Source organism: Pygoscelis adeliae, unplaced genomic scaffold (assembly GCF_000699105.1).
Source record: "Pygoscelis adeliae isolate BGI_AS28 unplaced genomic scaffold, ASM69910v1 Scaffold6, whole genome shotgun sequence".
Classification (NCBI taxonomy): domain Eukaryota; kingdom Metazoa; phylum Chordata; class Aves; order Sphenisciformes; family Spheniscidae; genus Pygoscelis; species Pygoscelis adeliae.
The window spans coordinates 4,677,669-4,695,906 of NW_008825075.1; the positions used below are offsets into that span (position 1 = coordinate 4,677,669).

Here is an 18,238-nt window from a genome sequence, read left to right on the forward strand (position 1 = left end):
AGATTTGGTTGGACAAAAGAAACCATTCAGATGTTCATACGATCCTGAACACCTTACTAACTGACTGAGTGACAATCTGAATACAGCTATTCTTGCAGCACCCCTGCATACTTGGAAATGCTACCATGTTTGCTGTGAAGACAAGGAGCTACAGTGCAGAGACGCTCTGTGACTTGCTCTAGGTCTCCCCCAGAATTCAGTCAGGGAACAAGGACTGGGAAATCATTCTCCCAACTTCCAGCCTTGTAAATTAAGAACTTGTGAACTTGTATCCTCCAATACATGGAGGATAAATTAGCCTTCAGACACCTTCATAATTTCAGTGTTTACTTGGTATTAAAGCTACTGGAATCCCTGAAACAACCATGCTATCATTGCGCATGCACACCCCACCAAAAAAAAAAAAATCAGAATCTTACGCCATTCAACTAATGTGCCTTCCTACTATTAAGGTTTCAGTCTTAATTTCAGGTTAACAAAATATGTACATAGATTATTTTTGTACCCTTTTCCCCCCACCTTTGAGAAGATGAAAAAGAAGCTGCCAAAATGTCACCTCTCACTAGATTTATTGTATGAGAAGCACAATTATATAATCAAACGTGAGCCAAGGAAAGGTGAATGATTAATCCTCAGAGAGGCAGAGACTCATTATAAAAAACAAACAAACAACAAAATCAAACACAAAGGCAAATATATACACTCCTTTGGCTACTTTTTAGCGCAATTTCTGAGATGTCATTACAATGGAAACCTATGGAAAACTATCCCTGAAAATAAAACAGAGCTATGAAATTTATTACAGAAAGGGATACACTTACTTGGAGTGGGTGTAGTGGATAATTAAGCCATACATCCCGCAGGTCCTGCAAACATTGATAGATGCCTTTAATGCTCAAGAGAGTCATTTAACAAATTTCACAGTACTAAATAAAATGTCATTACTTGAAATACTGAACTATTTCAGATGCTGGCTCTGCTTATTGCAAATTCAATAGTGCTGGCAAACTAATTTTTAAAATCGTGTATTTGCTGTTCAAACTGCCTGTAGTTCTTCCAATTAGCTTGTGTCAAAGAGTTGGAAAAATCCTTGAACCAAATAAAAAGTGGTTAAAGGAAGAAAAAGATTTGTTTAAGCCTCAGGACTAACTTTATTTGCAAGTACTCCTCAGTAGCAAGTTTGACTTCACCAAAGGCAAGGACTAAAAAAGAAAAACATTTATTTTCTTCTATTTCATATAGGCTTCCTTCACTACAGGCACCGAGCAGCAAATAAACACTGAGTTACAACAGGCTTCAAAATACTTTTATTTCTAATAAGCTTTATAATTTCACAGACTCAGAGACTTTCAAGAAGGAAAAGACTGTATAATTCGTCCCCTCACCACTGCCACGTGTATTGTCCCAGCAGTATGTACCAATTACTTTCCTTAGTCATTACACGGGATAAATTCCAACTAACAGTGATCTGAGATCAGTATGCAAGACTAGATCAGACTTTAATTATGCAATTGGGTAAACACTGGATGAAATCCCTTGTATTTTTTTTCAAAGATGTGTTTAAAACTTTTAGGAGTGGGAGGATTTAACTGATGAAACAGGAATAGTCGCTCTACACGTGCATCATTTCCCCAAAGCATGCTGACTGAATCCACAGCACCCATCTCTGTTTTTAGAGCAGCACTTTGAACAGAAGTCTGCAGGTTTCCCACGCCACCCACCCTTCTCTAAGCCAACCAACAAACAGCACACCTGAGGAAACACCGTAATTTTTTTGCCTGAACCAGTGCAGCTTGCTGTCCTAATCGCACTATGCTACGTTCAGTTTCCAGGAACTATAGTACAACAGGTGTGTTCCTGTTCACTGGTGATTCTCAAGTAAAACAACAGACAAGAAAGCATGTCTTCAGTTATTTTTAAAACGGAAATCAAGTCATATAAATATATAAATACCTTGTCATTGAAGAGTAAACGTCCGAATAATTGTTTTGCTTCTTCTAGGCTCCCCTCTAGATAAACAGCTCCTGCATGAGGGGACCAATACGTCAAAGGTCCAATAACGCATTAGTACTTAAAAAATTACTAAGCACAGGGAAGTCAAAGATCTCTGCCGCCTTCATCTCTAATACATTTATTTTTTAACAGCATGCTTTCTGTAGTAATACTAATTTTTTGAGAAATTTAAAGCATGTTAAACACCAACATAAATCAAAGGTCATAAAATGCACAGAAAACCCTGAGACTGTTAAATCAGTGATAGAAAATGATACATCCAAAGAGCAAAGTTTAAACAAATTAGGCTAGAAGCAATTTATTTCTAAAAGCAGTTTCCAGTCAGCTAACTATACCATGTATGTAGATAGTGAAAGCCATGAAATGCATTTCAATAGTTAGCAAATAATTTTCATTTATTCTGTACTTTCAACAACATTACATTCTGCAATAGAAATGATGTGTCAGGACTATTCCAAACCTCAATGTCTTCCCAGTATCACAATAATACATTGTCTGAACTGGAAACTGCACCTCTGCATCTCTCAATTTCTGGAGATTATGGTACTGTGTTTTTGGGTTTTTTTAACTGCATATACAGCCCTCACTAGCCCTCCACATGCCCATTAGTAACAAGCTCTGCAAAACTTGTGCTAGCATATTATATTTTTTGTGTGTACCATATACACTCTGTATCTGCACAGGCACTTTATAAATTCAGTATCAACTGTCCTTTGATACTCTTTACCGGAGGGCTTCTGAAAACCTCAAACTTGTAAGCACATCTGTATAAAAGCAAGGGAAAACAGCCACATGAAGAACACAGAGAAAGGGAGTTGATGTTCCCACATACAGGGAGAACATGGTTTGCCTTGCTGTGTCTTTCCCCCCTTCTTTTCTTTCAGTTCCTCAATAGGTCAACTACTTTCTTTGGACTTTTTGGAGAACAGTTTGGGGGTTATAAGACTATCTTGCCAGAGGCATATTACGAAAGCACAGAATTTCAAACAGGTCCTAGGCAGCCTGCTTATACTTTTGGTTATTTTCATCACCGGGAAGAAGCACCAGACTTTTATGAAGGTTCTCAAGTAGGAGGCTCCAGACCCCACATATACTTTTATAGTCCCTTAACAAACTCCCAGATTTTAGCTATGGCCCTGACAAAATCTTATTGCTCAATTAACTTTGTGAACAACTTTGTATTGGAGGTTAAACGGCAAGCCTGCTCTCTTATCAAATCTCAGTGCTTGCCAAATAGTCCTCATCGTGACATCCTAGACAAGCTGAAGTATATGAACAAACCCACAGATACATATCTAGTGTTCCTTTTCTATTTGTTTTTTATTTTTAAATTAAAGATCAAAGCACTCATGGAAAGCAAAATAGAGTTAAAAAGAAAACTCTTATTTCTTGATAAGATGAAATGCAATTTGGCCCAAGGCAGAATGCACAGAACTGTTGTAGTCTAAGCCAACTATGATCTATTTTTCAAAGCAGGACAAAATGCTTTAGGAGCTTGTGTAGTATGTAAAGACCTGGATCGGGGCTAAACCATTCCCATAGCTAATACCACGTACAGTACAGTTGGATGAATATGAAGCCAAATCAGTGAGATTCAGCTTGCTTTGTGTATTCCAACAAGTAAAGTTTTATAAACATAGAGCTTGCATGGATATAATGGATCGTGTTTCTGCCTTACTGCTTGCTTATTTGGTAACTGTGGTCAGGCAGTCCTGATTTCTTTTCCAACATAAATTTATCGACTAACGCAGCCAGTCTCTAATCAGCATGTTAGTGCCCAACAGCAAATTTGACACAATTCCCCTTCATCCTCAGCTAGAGGGTTTTGGTAGCTTTATTACACCAACCATGGCATATTGCCATGCTTTTTATTTATAAGGAAAATGCAAAGATGAAAAAATATTTACTTGGCAAGTGTCACGTTTAATTCACAGAAAGTTAGCAGGGCACAGAGGAATTGGGCTGGTGACTTTGGTTGGGAATGCCTGGTGCATTCAGAAACCAAGCTGCAGAGCTTAAAATTCAGGGCTGAAGTGCCGCTCCCCATTTTGCAGGTGTGTGCAAGTACTGTTGGAAGCAGTGAACCTGCACTTTTCCTGCCAGACCATGGTGACTGAACTCCTCCCCCCAGACGACTGCAGGTGGCAGGCCATGGTGGCGCACGAGAGGTGGAGTTCTGCGGTGACGGACAGAAATGCTGCGCCGCAACAGCATGAAATGGGTGCGTCTTCAGTGCATGGGAAGCAGGATACGGAAGATGAGATTTTCATTTTAATACTGCACACTCATCATGTTATACATGTGGCACGTGTGCAGGAGATGGGAAGAGACGAAAAAGATTTAAGAAGCTTTACTATCGCATATCCTTACTAACACTACTCAGCACAGACCCACGTCACCTCCATCACAGTCAACATGGCATGTAGACATATTAAAACATAACTGTCTGCACACACAGATACACATTTTACCTATTAGGGCTTCAAAGCAGTTGGCCATGGCATGGCGGAGATCCGATTCCCTGCAAAGGTCTGGACCATGAGCATAAAGCATAAATCGATCTAGTTCCAGCTTCTGCAGAATATGTGGAAAGAGTTAAAACTATGGCTTTAGAAGTACAAGAGTACCACTTCTAGTCACTAGAGTTCAATTACAGTATTATTATGCAGCAACTAGGTTTGAGGGATCTTTAAAGCTTTTATCCATAGTTTCAGTTCAGACATAGGCTAAAATCAGAGGACTTCATATTTGTTTATCAGAGGCAAGCAACTAGACTGTGATAGCGTGGGAAAGCTAGGAATTATCAAACCAGATTGTCAAGGGCAGCCAGATCAAAACATGTTACTAGTGAGATTTAGGAATGAGTTCAAGAGGAGGGGCTGAGGGTATGACAGAAAAACAGCCTGATACTGGCTGGATGGTGCAATGTGCTGTGTTTCTTGCTGGTAGTTTGCCCTCATGTGATTTGCCTTCAAAAATGCCAAAGGGACATTCAAAGGTTGAGGAGCTAACACCGAGGAAAAAGATTTTGCTTACAAGAAGAAGATAAAGTAAAACAGTGAGGAACAGAACTCTGGTAGACACAATCCAGTGAACATCTGGCTTTTTCCTTTAAGAGTGTCAACAGGTGGCAGTAACAAAATCCTCTGGGCACTGCAAGCAGAAGACTGATATTTTAATCTGCAGTGCCACCTAGCTTTCTTTTTTCTTTCAAATGTGCATCATTAACATTCATCTGTTGCCTAAACCATAGTTCTGCTTGCCAGTCAGAATCTCAGGTAGTGAGTCAGATATCTTATATGATAATTTTGCTATAGAAATGCAGGCAAGAGCTACTAGGTTCTCTTTACATATTCATCTTTTTGACACAAAACCATTATTGAGATTTTTAAAGAAGAGGTTTGTGCACCTTGCAAAGTCTGTATGAGAACAGGTTCTTCCCAACTAAGGGTATTTCTACTGACCAATTTCTCATTAACTTTCAACTTCATCCTCCTAGAGTATATTTAAGATGTAAAAGTGGAGACTAAGTTGCTTGAGGTACGTGATTTAGACACATTTCAATTGGAAAAAAGGAGTCTTCCATTTTCAGTGAATGAGAGCCTATTCACTGCTGCATAACCCAGGGAATTACCACTTACGATGTTCCATCACACTTTACAAAGTGCAGGGAGCACTCGTTAGAGTCAACATAGAAGTGGAACATTAATTGTTTTATATCAAGTTAAAACTTCTTACAGATTATTGTCATTTGTTCATGTTAACTGGAGTTGTTTAGGTGTTGGTGTGTGTCCCCTCCCTCCAATGGCTTAGCTCCATTTTCGAGGCTTGCATTCAGCATATTTTGCATGTGTTTTGCTTCTCAATTTTGAACATAACACGTTTCAGATTATTTTTAAAATTCCTGCTACAATGTCCCTTAGAAGCTACAGAAATTTGTCATTTGATCCTCAATTAAAACGGCATTCCACATGCACAAGAGAAGTTGAGGAGCTGAGAATTATACTGAGGAAGTAAACTGAATGCAACATGACACTGCAGGGGCTAATTAAAGGGAGAGAAACCAGGAAGGTCATATAGGATATACAAGAGGAAAAAAGGGTAGGTTGGGAAATCAGGAATGTATAGATATCTAATATTTACAGTTGTATCTAATAAAAATAAATAGAGTTCAAAAAATTTTGCAATAAAAATTTTCAAAAGTTGTCCATGTACAATGATAAAGGCTGTGAACAGAGCTTTAAGAATGTATGAGCTTTCCTGATGCAGGTTTTAAAATAATAACATGAATTCAAATGCCAGGCAGTTCAATACCATATTTGTAAACAAAACCCTGATTTGAAACATTTCAATCAATTCATGCTTATCTAAATCATTAAAGAAAGCTTTGGAGGAAAAAGACTGTGTTCACTCCCTACCCTATGTGTCTCCTGAGAACTGAGCAAAAAGATGACATGTTTAGAAATTATGCAGTTTTTGCCAAAATCTCAAGATTAGATATGCTTGTTTAAATTACTGTGTGAATATGAACAGAAAAGATTAAAAGAGCACTTGAAAACTATCAGCAATACAGAGTGGACATGTGTGCACGCATACATGCATGCACAGCTTAATTTATTACATCAGTAAGTCTCAGACTGTTTTTTAAAAAAAACATGCTAATAAAATCAAATATGACTAAGGGAATACCAAATTATCTACGAATAGAGACTTAATTGACTTTCTGTATCATATTCCTGCCCCCCAGTATCATGTAGAAATGTAAGAAGCTCTGTCATTCACAGAATTAAATGAAATAAAATTCAGAGGCACCTCAATTTTTCCCATGAGGTAATACAACTTTTCACCAAAAGCCTTTCTAACATATTTCCCTTCCACAGTTCACAGCAAATCTGAAAATGACTGCGGAGGTTAGGGAGCAGACAAAATGATTTTTTCACCACTTTCTCTACCACCTGCTGCCATGTTCTCCCTAAATATTCCATCATGAAGTCCTTTTATAAACAGCCAGTTTCTTTCTTTTTCTTCACTAAATTTCTACTATCAGCTTCATTACTTTTGCAATTTTTATATTTCTAGTTATTAGGACCTTCAGCATAAGCATCCTAAAACCTTATCCTTCTGCCTGCAAAAATTACTCCTCCTAAAAACATGTTTCGGAGAAAACACTAAGTCCTACTTCATCTTTAAAATCTACTTTCAAACTGAAAAGAGTTCCTGTATCCCAAATCTTGTACACAAAACACGGTAAAGACACTGATGGTCAAAGCAGGCAGATCCCTCAAGAAGCAATCCATGCACTAGTAGTATCCTACCTATGGGTGTCCAATACAGAGACGTATAAAACTGTACCTTAGCCAACATGGCCAGGTGTTGGTTCTGTACGATGGCAGTGCGGTATGTAGCTAATCCTCCTTCCTCCAGAGTGGGAAACAGGTAGTACAAGTGGACACTGGCAAAACAAAAATCAAATCAGATGCTGTCAGCATTTGGTTAAAGATGAACCACGTGTGCCTCTAGGCAACAGTGCCTTTCCCTCAGATCCTAGCTAGTAACACAGGTCCCTTCCCAAGGTGGCAACTCAGCTTGAAGTAAGGTAAAGAAATAAACATTAAACCAATGCTCAATAATATTTGATTGGATAGCATTGGCAGCAGGGGAGGAAGAGTGCTGTTTCTCTACTGGGCAGCACATAATCTCTAAATCCCTGCAACGACACACACTTCCCTCGTCTGAAGGTTTCTATCTATCAGCAGCAGTGGGTTCAGCAAGGTTGACACACAGAGGATGCTGAGAAATAAAGCACAAGGGAATTGTCAGCCTTGAGAAACTCCGTGCCACAGGCAGGCAGTGCTTTAAGATGATACCAGTGATTCAGGCTGGACCACTACTCTGGATATTTGTTTTAAAGTTTCTTACAGTACTTTAACAGATGCTACAGAGCCAAAGAACAGAACTCAACAGTCTGTATTTATCAAATGTCATTAATACCACAGAAAAAAAAAAATTGAGTAAAAATCACAGGCTTTCAACTGCTTTTAATGTTTTTCATCATGCAAGTAAGATACTTCATAAAACACAAAAAAAGTAATTCAGTGATCCAACCAAGATCTGAGTAAGGGATAAATGATTCTGAATATCTTCATATATGACTATCTAACCCACGTCAGAAAGAAGTTAATACAGAGAGGGTTTTCAACACCCCACAAATAAGGCAGTGGATGGCACTAATTATTAAAATATTTTATTAACCCAGTACACAGGGAGAAAAGTGCAGATGGATCCAAGATTATTTAAGGACAAAAATTGCTATTAAACTTAGAAGCAATCTAATCAAGCATCATAATTCACAAAAGCAGAGACCTGAAGTAGAGTTAGGAGAAAAAAAAAAAAAAAATCAGGCTTAAATAGGTGCTTACATGCTCTATTGAAGAGAAATGTAGCTCAGTTTTTTTCTGAATTGAGACAAAAGTTAGCTCACAAAGTCAACTGATGGCTGATGAACAATGACAATGAAAAATGCAAGACATTTTAATCAGCAAGTCTTCCATCTTATCAGCCTGTACTGTTGTATGAGAGAAAAGGCCATGGGTTTTAAGGGCAGTGGAGACATTTATAGGCTAATAGCTTTTAATACTGAGTAGCTAATGGCTAGTAGAGGTTAGTAGAGAATGGAGATATAAGGGCAGTTTTGTTATTCATACAACAAACTTGCTGAAAGAGAAGCTTTACAGTAAACAAGACTAGTCCCCTATTAAAAACAGTAGAACAAAGCAGCTGAAAATTGATTATAATCTTCATTTTGTTCAAACTGCCTGCCTCTAGTACTCAGGTAAGAGAGGCCAATGGAGGTAACTGATAATATCCCCGTACTGTTCACTGATTTCAGAATACTCAGACCAAAACTGGAACAATTTTTGATGAACCTTGGTTTTTTCTTACTACTTCTAAATAAGTTACATTTGTGCTCAACTATTTTATTTACATACAGACATTATGCAAGCTACAGCCCTAATAACTAGAAATATAAAAACTGCAACACATGCAATATTACCAATAAATGCTTTTCACTTGCAGCTGGAGAAAAAGAACCCACAGAAACAAAATGGCGTGCTAAGAAAAATATATTTCCTTTAAAAAAAGGGTACAAAGTTCAACCTGTCTGTAGATGAACAATCTCTAACCCCCATCAACTTAAAATTGCATTCCATGAAACAGAAATTCTAGCTTTTCATTTTGTAATCTTCCTTGTTGTATCGTCAGTACTGAAGGCATTTTCAAGAGAGCTGCGTGCAGATGTGCAGCTCTAAATATCAGGCAGGACTGCAAACATACACAGTCATAAAGTAGACACTGCAAAGCCTAGTAAGCCCAACGGTATGACAAGAACATACAAAGGTGAGGACTGTGGAAGAATTCCCCATGTACCTTGTTAAGAACTCCACCACAGCATCTCCCAGAAATTCTAAACGCTCGTTGTGGTTAATCCTGAAAAAGGCATTTTAAGGTTTACTATCAACTAAGTAACACATGCTGGTTATTTACACAATACAATTAAAATAGAACAAATCAGAGTTGATTGCTAATCAGCCATGATAGACATTCTTGCAGCCTTCCCCACTCCCTCTGAGTTACAAACCTTTCCAAAACAGAGTAACAACTACATGAATCTTGAAGCTCAGGACTGACACCACCGCTTTTGAAATTTTCATATGTTCCATTCTGAGCTATTGTCAGGCCTTAACAAATGGAGAAAGGAAACAGTACCGTTGACTGGCACCGAGGTCAGGTTTCTTTGTCTATCAGAGGGCACCAGGTGATTGAAACAAACAGCCTGTCTTCAGTCTCATGCATGCAACTAGGGAAGTGTACGTAATTAACATCAACACCTGCAGGGTGTGATGACTCTGCAACAGATTCATTGGTATGGCAGAGCTACAAGGGAGTAAGTACTTTCATTTTTCATAGCACCTTCAAATGCTCTGTTTTCTGTAACTTCCTTTGAGCTCCAGAATAAAAATGGCTGTACAAGAAGATGCATTCACAGATGCCATTAAGCTAGTAGAATCTTATTTCCTGTGTTTCCTTTTCTTCTATCACTGCTCCTGATTTTCCTTTGTTTTGCATAAAGTTTCATTTCCTCCTGCCTGCTTATATTACAAAGGACTAACAGGACACAGCAGCTGAAAAAGAAGGGGAGTTTGTCTTCAATTATATACAAATTTCTGCTCTACACAAAGCATGTGAGTAGCACTATTTTGACTTCACACGTGACTGTAATAGAGTTAAAGCCATTGCCACAGGATTTTTTTTTTTTTAAATCCAGAAGATCCTTCTCGAGTTTTGACAGTTTTTGTTGCAATTTGCACTCCCCCAACAATTACGTAGTTAGTCTAATTTCTGAAATAGCAGGCCTTTGTTATGGGCTGAAAGAATTCAAGTATACCTCTGCTGTGTAAAACAATAAAGTGTGAGCAACGCTATAACTCCTCTGTGTAGCAACATAGCAGAAAACACAGATCTCTCAGAAGTGGGATTTTATATTTGTGTGTTATTTTGTGAGAATTAATGCAATTTAACCTTATCTCACGTTATCTTAAGAGGGCTGAAATAAGCTTGAGGCAGACTCTCAAAGAAAAGGGCATGGTCTAGCTGAAACAGCATTTGGGGAACACTGCAACAATAATTTATTCAGAATTCAACTTCTCCCATTCCCGAGCTTCATCCAAAATGATGACTCTTAAAAGGCCCAGTTATATCACTAGTTACCTAAAACACACTCTGCCCTCTAGTTCATGCATTTAGGAGATTTCACATGCAACTGTTTCTTGCATTAGCCATATGAGATTTGTTTATTCACTTTGGCTAAATATGGTGCCTGTGGCTATAAACCACATGTTAAACATTATTTATTTGTGCAGAATTCTTAGTGGTCATTTTAGGATTATTACATTACAACATTAATGGTTTTTGCGTGTGTCTTTAAATTGGACCAGTAAATCAGCGAAGCCCATGTTCAGTATCACACTCACATTAACTAGGTGCCATGCCAGGAAGGTACTACTGTAAGGAAACGTGATGAAGAATCCAATTTATAGCAATGATAACAATAACAACAAATCTTGGTTTTTAGTCTGCAGAAAGCAAAAATGTAGCCTTTTCATCCTCTTCATTTCAAGGATAAACAAAAATGATAAAATTATCTGTTAAAACCTTTCTCAGGAGTTTTCTGCAGGCATGACCAAACATTCACAATGTCACTGCTAATGGAGGTTCAGCATATCTTCATAATATAAGTCAAGTCAAAATTACTTTTCATTTCAACTATTTGCCAAAGCTGTTGCTGACAGTAAGCTGGATATTTCTATTAAACACCTCCCTCTGCAACAACTTCCCTACTTGCAAACAATTATTTTCGTTACCTGGAAGGAGCTGGATCATCCTGTCCTAAACGGGACATAATATTTATCAGGGTGTTTATCCCTAGAAATATAAACAATGCACTATTAAATAAACAACCACTAATTCGATTTGAATAGGCTTAGAAAATAATTACTCAAAATGTTACTTTAATTGCTGTACACAAGATCATCCTGCTATTTACAGGGTTTACTTACAGCAAGTATAATCCTTACAGATGTTCTCTGCCTAACTGACCGCAGTCCCATTACAGTACTACTGTATTTTTGCATTCAGAGAGCCAGATGAAAATATCACCTTTGCATGAAAAGGACATTCCAAACATTACAGAAACAATAAACAATTTACTTCATTACAGCTGAATATACTTTTAAGGGGTAAAGAATATTCTGCAGCAGACAGACCACATATTTTCACATTAATAAGACATTTTTACAAAACATCCTCCAGTTTGCTCATTATGTTGAGCAGCAAATTAAGAAAACAATACTTGCCAAAACCCAAGAAAATACATCCTCCCATTTATTATCCTTGCTTTTTCTCAACTCTTTACTTGTTGACTAATTTGCAGAATCCAGTCTTTTAGAAAGATTGCACTGGTGTCTACGTATAACCATTGAAATCCTCCACTGAAGGGATCTCTCAGAAGAACAATAGCCAATGAAATAATAATGGACAAAAGGTTTTCTTACTGATTAAGTGTGAGGTGAGAGAAAAATGGTAGTAGTGTAACAGCATACCTTTTTTTCTCATGTGCATATGGTGAACTTTTCTATCTCCATACTTTGGCTGTCGAATCCCACAGTTGGATAAGGAATTTCTGGCATGATCAGGATTCATTCCAAAGTTTAAGTGATGGCTTGGATGAGTCATGGCAAGCTATAATGTAGCACATACAGGAAAAAGAAGTCTTACATGTATTTTTGCAAACGTAAGAAAAAAAAAATGTCTTAGACTGGTAGCTAATAATTGTTATTTTTCAGTTTGAAGAAAGGCTACGAAGTGATGTCGTCAATTAGTAGCTTGGTTCCAGCAATTTAAATGTAGGTTGTACTATTTCAGATGTCAGAAAGAAGCAACACTTATGCCCAATCATCAGTTTAACTAATTAACTTTCAACAGTTTTTTTCTTTAAAGAAAAATTAGTTTAGAAGAGAAAAAGCATGAACTGTCAATTTGCCCTAAGAGTTTTGCTTACCAGCTTTGCTGACCTGATTTCAATACATTTGCTTATTTAAACATATATTCACTCTAACATTGCAGCATAAATATTCATATTAAAAATATGAACAACTAAAAAGAGCTTCTCAGCCATTCACATATTTGATTTAGGTTATTTAAATATCTACGAAACTTTCCTACTTCAAAAAACCAAACAACAAGAAACAAGTATATTATCTCTGGCATGGTTATTCACAGAAGAACTCTTTCTCTCATGACTACAGAGGGCCACTCTTCAACTAGAAGAGAACAGCAATGGCAGGATTGGTCTTCTGTTTTACATTTGTACCATCTAGCATTATCAAAAGCTTACTCTGCTGCTGATACCACCACTACAAAAATGGCCACAGTAAATAGAACTACAGCTAGTTTTTATGACTCCATCCTGCAAACTCACACATTTTCTCTTTCTTTACACATAAACAGCTAAAAATATTATGCTTGTATAAATGTATGTGTACACACACCTTGTATACAAAACAAGAGATATATTCGCAAATTCAAGCTGCAGAAAGTTACTTCTGAAACACTTGCAGGACTGGTGCTGCAGACTGTGAGCAAAGACATTCCAGTAGTGCATTCAAACATTGTCTGTGGCTTTACAAACACAAGACTTAGAGAGTAAAATTACATTTAATCAACAATAAGAACTTTCTCCAAGTCTTTTTTAATTCCTCACTAATATTAATAAATTTGTCATAATTGCACATTCTCCACTTCTGCTCCATATGAACTGGATGACACATTACAACTTCTCTAAATAGTTAAATTAGTGTAATCTTTCTTGCCCAGTCTGTACTTTAAAAAGAATACATCATGATGAAACAGGTAAAAATCAATGCAAAATTATACATCTAATATTGCCTACGCTTAAGTAGGTGACTGGTGCTATATACATTTTTAAAAAGCTCTTTCTCTTCTGGAACAAGTTTGTAGGTTTTAAATAAATTTGCATAGGGATCAAGCATTAAAAAGTACTTTATCTAAACATTAATTTGACTAATGCTGACAAACTTGATTTTATGCTTTCTCCCCTTTTCGACTGCAATTTGCTTTTTGGTTTGAGAGTCTGGTATCAGCATTTTGAAGATTTCCATCACTGCATTTTTATCTTTCATATTAAAATTAAGGCAGACAGCAAACAACCAAATCCTACAAGATGCTCAATTGTTTAATGTAAATTTCAGTAGGACAAGCCCTGGAAACCAACTTCTGGAAAACAGAGAAGCTATGAGACAAGATTTCTCTGTAAGCCTCTGCTTAAAGTAGTTTGGGAGTAAAGTGTCCATAAACATACAGAAACTGCATGTTTTGAACTTAGAGAAAATTCACCTTTCTCAACCCCAGTCAGAGGAGAGAGAGGATGCTTATTTCAGGGGGAAATCCTGAACAGCAGTCTCCATTTCCCTTCAGTAACTTCAGAAAAAACGTAAGGGGAAAGGGGCCACCATGCCAAGGGTCAGCCTTCTGGAGCTGACCAATTCCAAATACGCACTTACATAAATGACTGGTCATGCCACATGGATGCATTTAAAACAAATAAGAAATTCTCCTCTCCAGTTCCTGCCCTTGGTTGTAAATGCAAAAATTTCATCATGTTCTTGTAGAAATCAAGAGCTGAACAGAAGTTTGCAAATTCCTTTTCACTAGCTATAAATGCAAAATAAAAAGGCAATGCTTAAGTTATTCTTTTTTGGAACAACAGACGATAAAACGAAGAAGCAAGGCATGTACGCTCATCTGCAGAATAACATTGTATTCTTCACAAATATCCAAGAAAAGAACTTAGACAGAAATAATTAGCAATGTTTCTGAGAATCTTTTCAGTAAGCATATTGTTGTCTTTCTACATATTACAAGCAAATCCAGACCTACCACTGGAGCAAAGGTAGGTGTACGCCTACATGCACAGTAGATGTCTCTATTGAGAAGTCTTCTGGGATAACTGAAACTTTTGAAAGATCTGCAGTGCAAGTAATCAAGTACATCCAAGCTGTGGCAATGCAGTGCGTTTCTCAAGTTTGTACAGCAGGCAAGATTATGGATAAATGCAGTAATATTAGGAAGACGAACCAGCAAGTAGTTTATTTTTTTCGTATCTTACCTGCAGCAAGCACCTATCTCGAAAAGTGTAGCCTATCAATTTGTCCAAATGCATCAGACACTGATGGTAGCGGACATGGTGGGTGAGGACAGGAAGCATCATTGCATGCTAAAAAACAATTGCAATAAGGAAAAGCATTCAACTTAGCGTACAGAGTACTCAGCTAAGCTATAAATACAAACACTTTCCATTTGCCACAACACTGAGTTTTACTGTTTTTGTTTAAATGAGAAAAAAATAATCATAGTTTCTCAACCTTCATCATCAGAGCACTTAATTAAATCAGATGTGTGCATCTGCATAATCACAGTGGGGGAACAGCCCCACCCAGGCTAAATAAATAAATACATAAAACCAGTCTTCTATTTAAGTATTTTAAATGAGGTAAAAAGAAGTCTGGTCACCAGTAAGATCAAATTTCAATAAGCTGTGATTGAATACGATGCTATATGTTTGTACCTTCTCATTTAACACCCTGCAGTTTTAGGTTAGTACCAAAGATGAAGAAGGATCACTTCCCCTTTGCCTCATAACATTAGGGAAGAAGCACTTTATACCACTTTAACCAGCTTTCACCAAACAACAGCAGCTACTTGATTTTCAAGCACAGTTCTTAGTGCCTTGCATCGTTTCCTTCTGAGGAAGAATTAAGGGCTTTTTGAAATGCTGTAGCCTGGCATTTCCTGGCTTAATGTGCTAAAAAAAAATATCAAAAAGGTTGCTGTTTGATCATCTAGGAAACAGATAATGTTTTTCTGTTGGGGAAAATTTCAATAAAATTTTAACTAACTCTATGTTGCGACAATGAACGTCTCCCTCTTTTAGTGTTGTAATGCAGGAATTCTACATTAATATTGACTTTGGATGGATCTGGGTTGAAATAAGCAAATAGTACAGTTTATCAGTACAGTAGTACAGCAAGTATATCAACATCAAAAATCTGGCATAAGAGTGAAAAGTAAGAGCTTTAAAGAATTTTATGCATGTGACTGTTTTTGTGACACTGATATCAAATTTCAGTTCTTCAAATCATTCCTATTAGTGACATGACACAAATATATTCGAAAGAATGATGTGTTTTAAGGGAATCAAAATCTGAAGGCTATCACTATTAATTTCAGAAAGAAGAATGTCTATGATTACAGAAGGTGAGTGTATAGTGTGGAGAGATGCAAGAAAAACAAGCATACAAACCAGATGATGTACAATTTACAGAATAAACGATGTTATGGAATTCTGCATGTCATTAAAGAAAGAACAGCAGAAAATACAAACTGGTGAATGTTACGAGATCGAGAACTTAAGAATAACCAATGCAATACTTTCTGTTTAAGTAAAAGATTGTGAAATTCTTGAGAACTGAACACATAGCTGGAAGGTAATCACAGAATCATTTAGGTTGGAAAAGCCCCTTAAGATCGAGTCCAACCATAAACCTAACACTGCCAAGTCCACCACTAAACCATGTCCCTAAGTGCCACATCTACATGTCTTTTAAATACCTCCAGGGATGGTAACTCAACCACTTCCCTGGGCAGCCTGTTCCAGTGCTTGATAAACCTTTTGGTGAAGAAATTTTTCCTCACGTCCAATCTAAACCTCCCCTGGTGCAACTTGAGGCCATTTCCTCTCGTCCTATCGCTAGTTACTTGGGGGAAAGAGACCAACACCCACCTCACTACAACCTCCTTTCAGGCCTTCTACAAAGTGAGCAATACGGTCTCCCCTGAGCCTCCTTTTCTCCAAGCTAAACAACCCCAGTTCCCTCAGCTGCTCCTCATAAGACTTGTTCTCCAGACCCTTGTCCTGGTTTCAGCTGGGATAGAGTTAATTTCCTTCCTAGTAGCTGGTACAGTGCTGTGTTTTGGATTTAGGATGAGAATATTGTTGATAACACACTGATGTTTTAGTTGTTGCCATATAGTGCTTACACTAGTCAAGGACTTTTCAGCTCCCCATGCTCTACCGACTGAGAAGGCTGGAGGTGCACAAGGAGCTGGGAGGGGGCACAGCCAGGACAGCTGACCCAAACTGGCCAACAGGGTACTTCATACCATATGATGTTGTGCTCAGTACATAAACTGGGGGAAAGCTGGCCAAGGGGCTGCTGCTTGGGGACTTGCTAGGCATCGGTCAGCAGGTGGTGAGCAATTCCATCGTGCATCACTTGCTTTGTATATTCTTTTATTCGTGCTCAGTTCTCAGCTGAGGTTAAACCATGACAACCCTTCATCAGCTTCATTGCCCTTCTTTGGATGTGCTCCAGCACCTCAACATCGTTCTTGTAGTGAGGGGCCCAAAACTGAACACAGTATTCGAGGTGCCGAGTGCAGGGGTACAATCACTTCCCTACTCCTGCTGGCCACACTATTTCTGATACAGGCCAGGATGCCATTGGCCTTCTTGGCCACCTGGGCACACTGCCAGCTCATATTCATCCAGCTGTCAAACAACACCCCCAGGTCCTTTTCCACCAGATGGAAGTAACTAGTTAACAGCAAGGAAAAAAAAACTCTCCGGATCTCTGATTGGCAGAAAAATGTAAAACCACTCCAAGCAAACTGAGTAAGTGTAAATGAAATTTTATTTTGTTACCATGTTACTCATTTAGAGTTTTCTTAGTATAATTTACAAGCTAGGGGAACACCCCTCTTGTCTCCATATAAACTGTGCAGGTGTGCTTCCTATATCTTCCTTCATAGAAGGAATTCATTAAAAAAACCACCACACCAACAACAAAAACAACACCCCAAAAAGCTTGTTTCATGGGACAGCTCTGCTTCCCTGCCTGTATGTTCCACTGCACTAGGCAGTGTCCCTCAAGCGAGGTTTAATGTTCTTTATACCAATATGTGTGGCCCTATGTTTGAAGACTGAAATATAAAGTTTTAGATTTTTATCAGCTGTCATGCAGTGAATGAAGAATTGACATCTCCCTGGGAGCACACTGAAGGCCTTTAATCTGACTCTTGCAGTTACACTGACAAAGTGCTGCTTTCATGGCACTAAATACTTGATTGATTCAATTAACATGCATCATGTTGGATTATAGCTATTTGATGTTTCTGATGTTTTACGTATTTATCTTTTTTATAAGAAAAACAAAACACATACTTTAAAAATTGTATTAGGCTAAAGAATGGCTAGCAATTAAAAAAAGTCTCCTGAAACCATATGGCCACAGGAGCTATCCCATAACCTTGGTACATGCATCTGGTTTTAAACATACAAGTAACTTCTTTTTTTGTTTTTAAATATACATGATTTTTAACTATGCTGCATGTTCTTTTCTTGCTGCAGCTGACATGGCAAGGCAGAGACTCTCTCAGGTGCCCCCAGCTACTGCCACCATCCCCCAGGCTAGCAGACACTCCTGACCTGAAGCTACTAAGAAGAACCAGGTGAGCTGAAACATTTTGAAATGCATCATTTCTCTCCTCACCCTGAACACTTAACACAGCTGTTGACCGCACACGAGCG

The 18,238-nt window shown here is 37.9% G+C and overlaps 1 protein-coding gene across 2 annotated transcripts in view; it reads right to left on the bottom strand.

The window, feature by feature from the left end:
* The window catches only part of DROSHA (drosha, ribonuclease type III), a 71,003-nt gene that overhangs the window by 14,880 nt on the left and 37,885 nt on the right, over positions 1-18,238 (bottom strand). For both annotated transcript variants that reach the window (XM_009326683.1, XM_009326682.1), the window contains 8 exons: positions 14,759-14,866; positions 12,174-12,312; positions 11,436-11,496; positions 9,442-9,501; positions 7,366-7,465; positions 4,485-4,587; positions 1,954-2,024; positions 822-866 (listed from right to left, as the gene is read on the bottom strand). In XM_009326683.1, the coding sequence (XP_009324958.1) occupies positions 822-866; positions 1,954-2,024; positions 4,485-4,587; positions 7,366-7,465; positions 9,442-9,501; positions 11,436-11,496; positions 12,174-12,312; positions 14,759-14,866 (687 nt within the window). The remainder of the gene's footprint in view (positions 1-821; positions 867-1,953; positions 2,025-4,484; positions 4,588-7,365; positions 7,466-9,441; positions 9,502-11,435; positions 11,497-12,173; positions 12,313-14,758; positions 14,867-18,238) is intronic.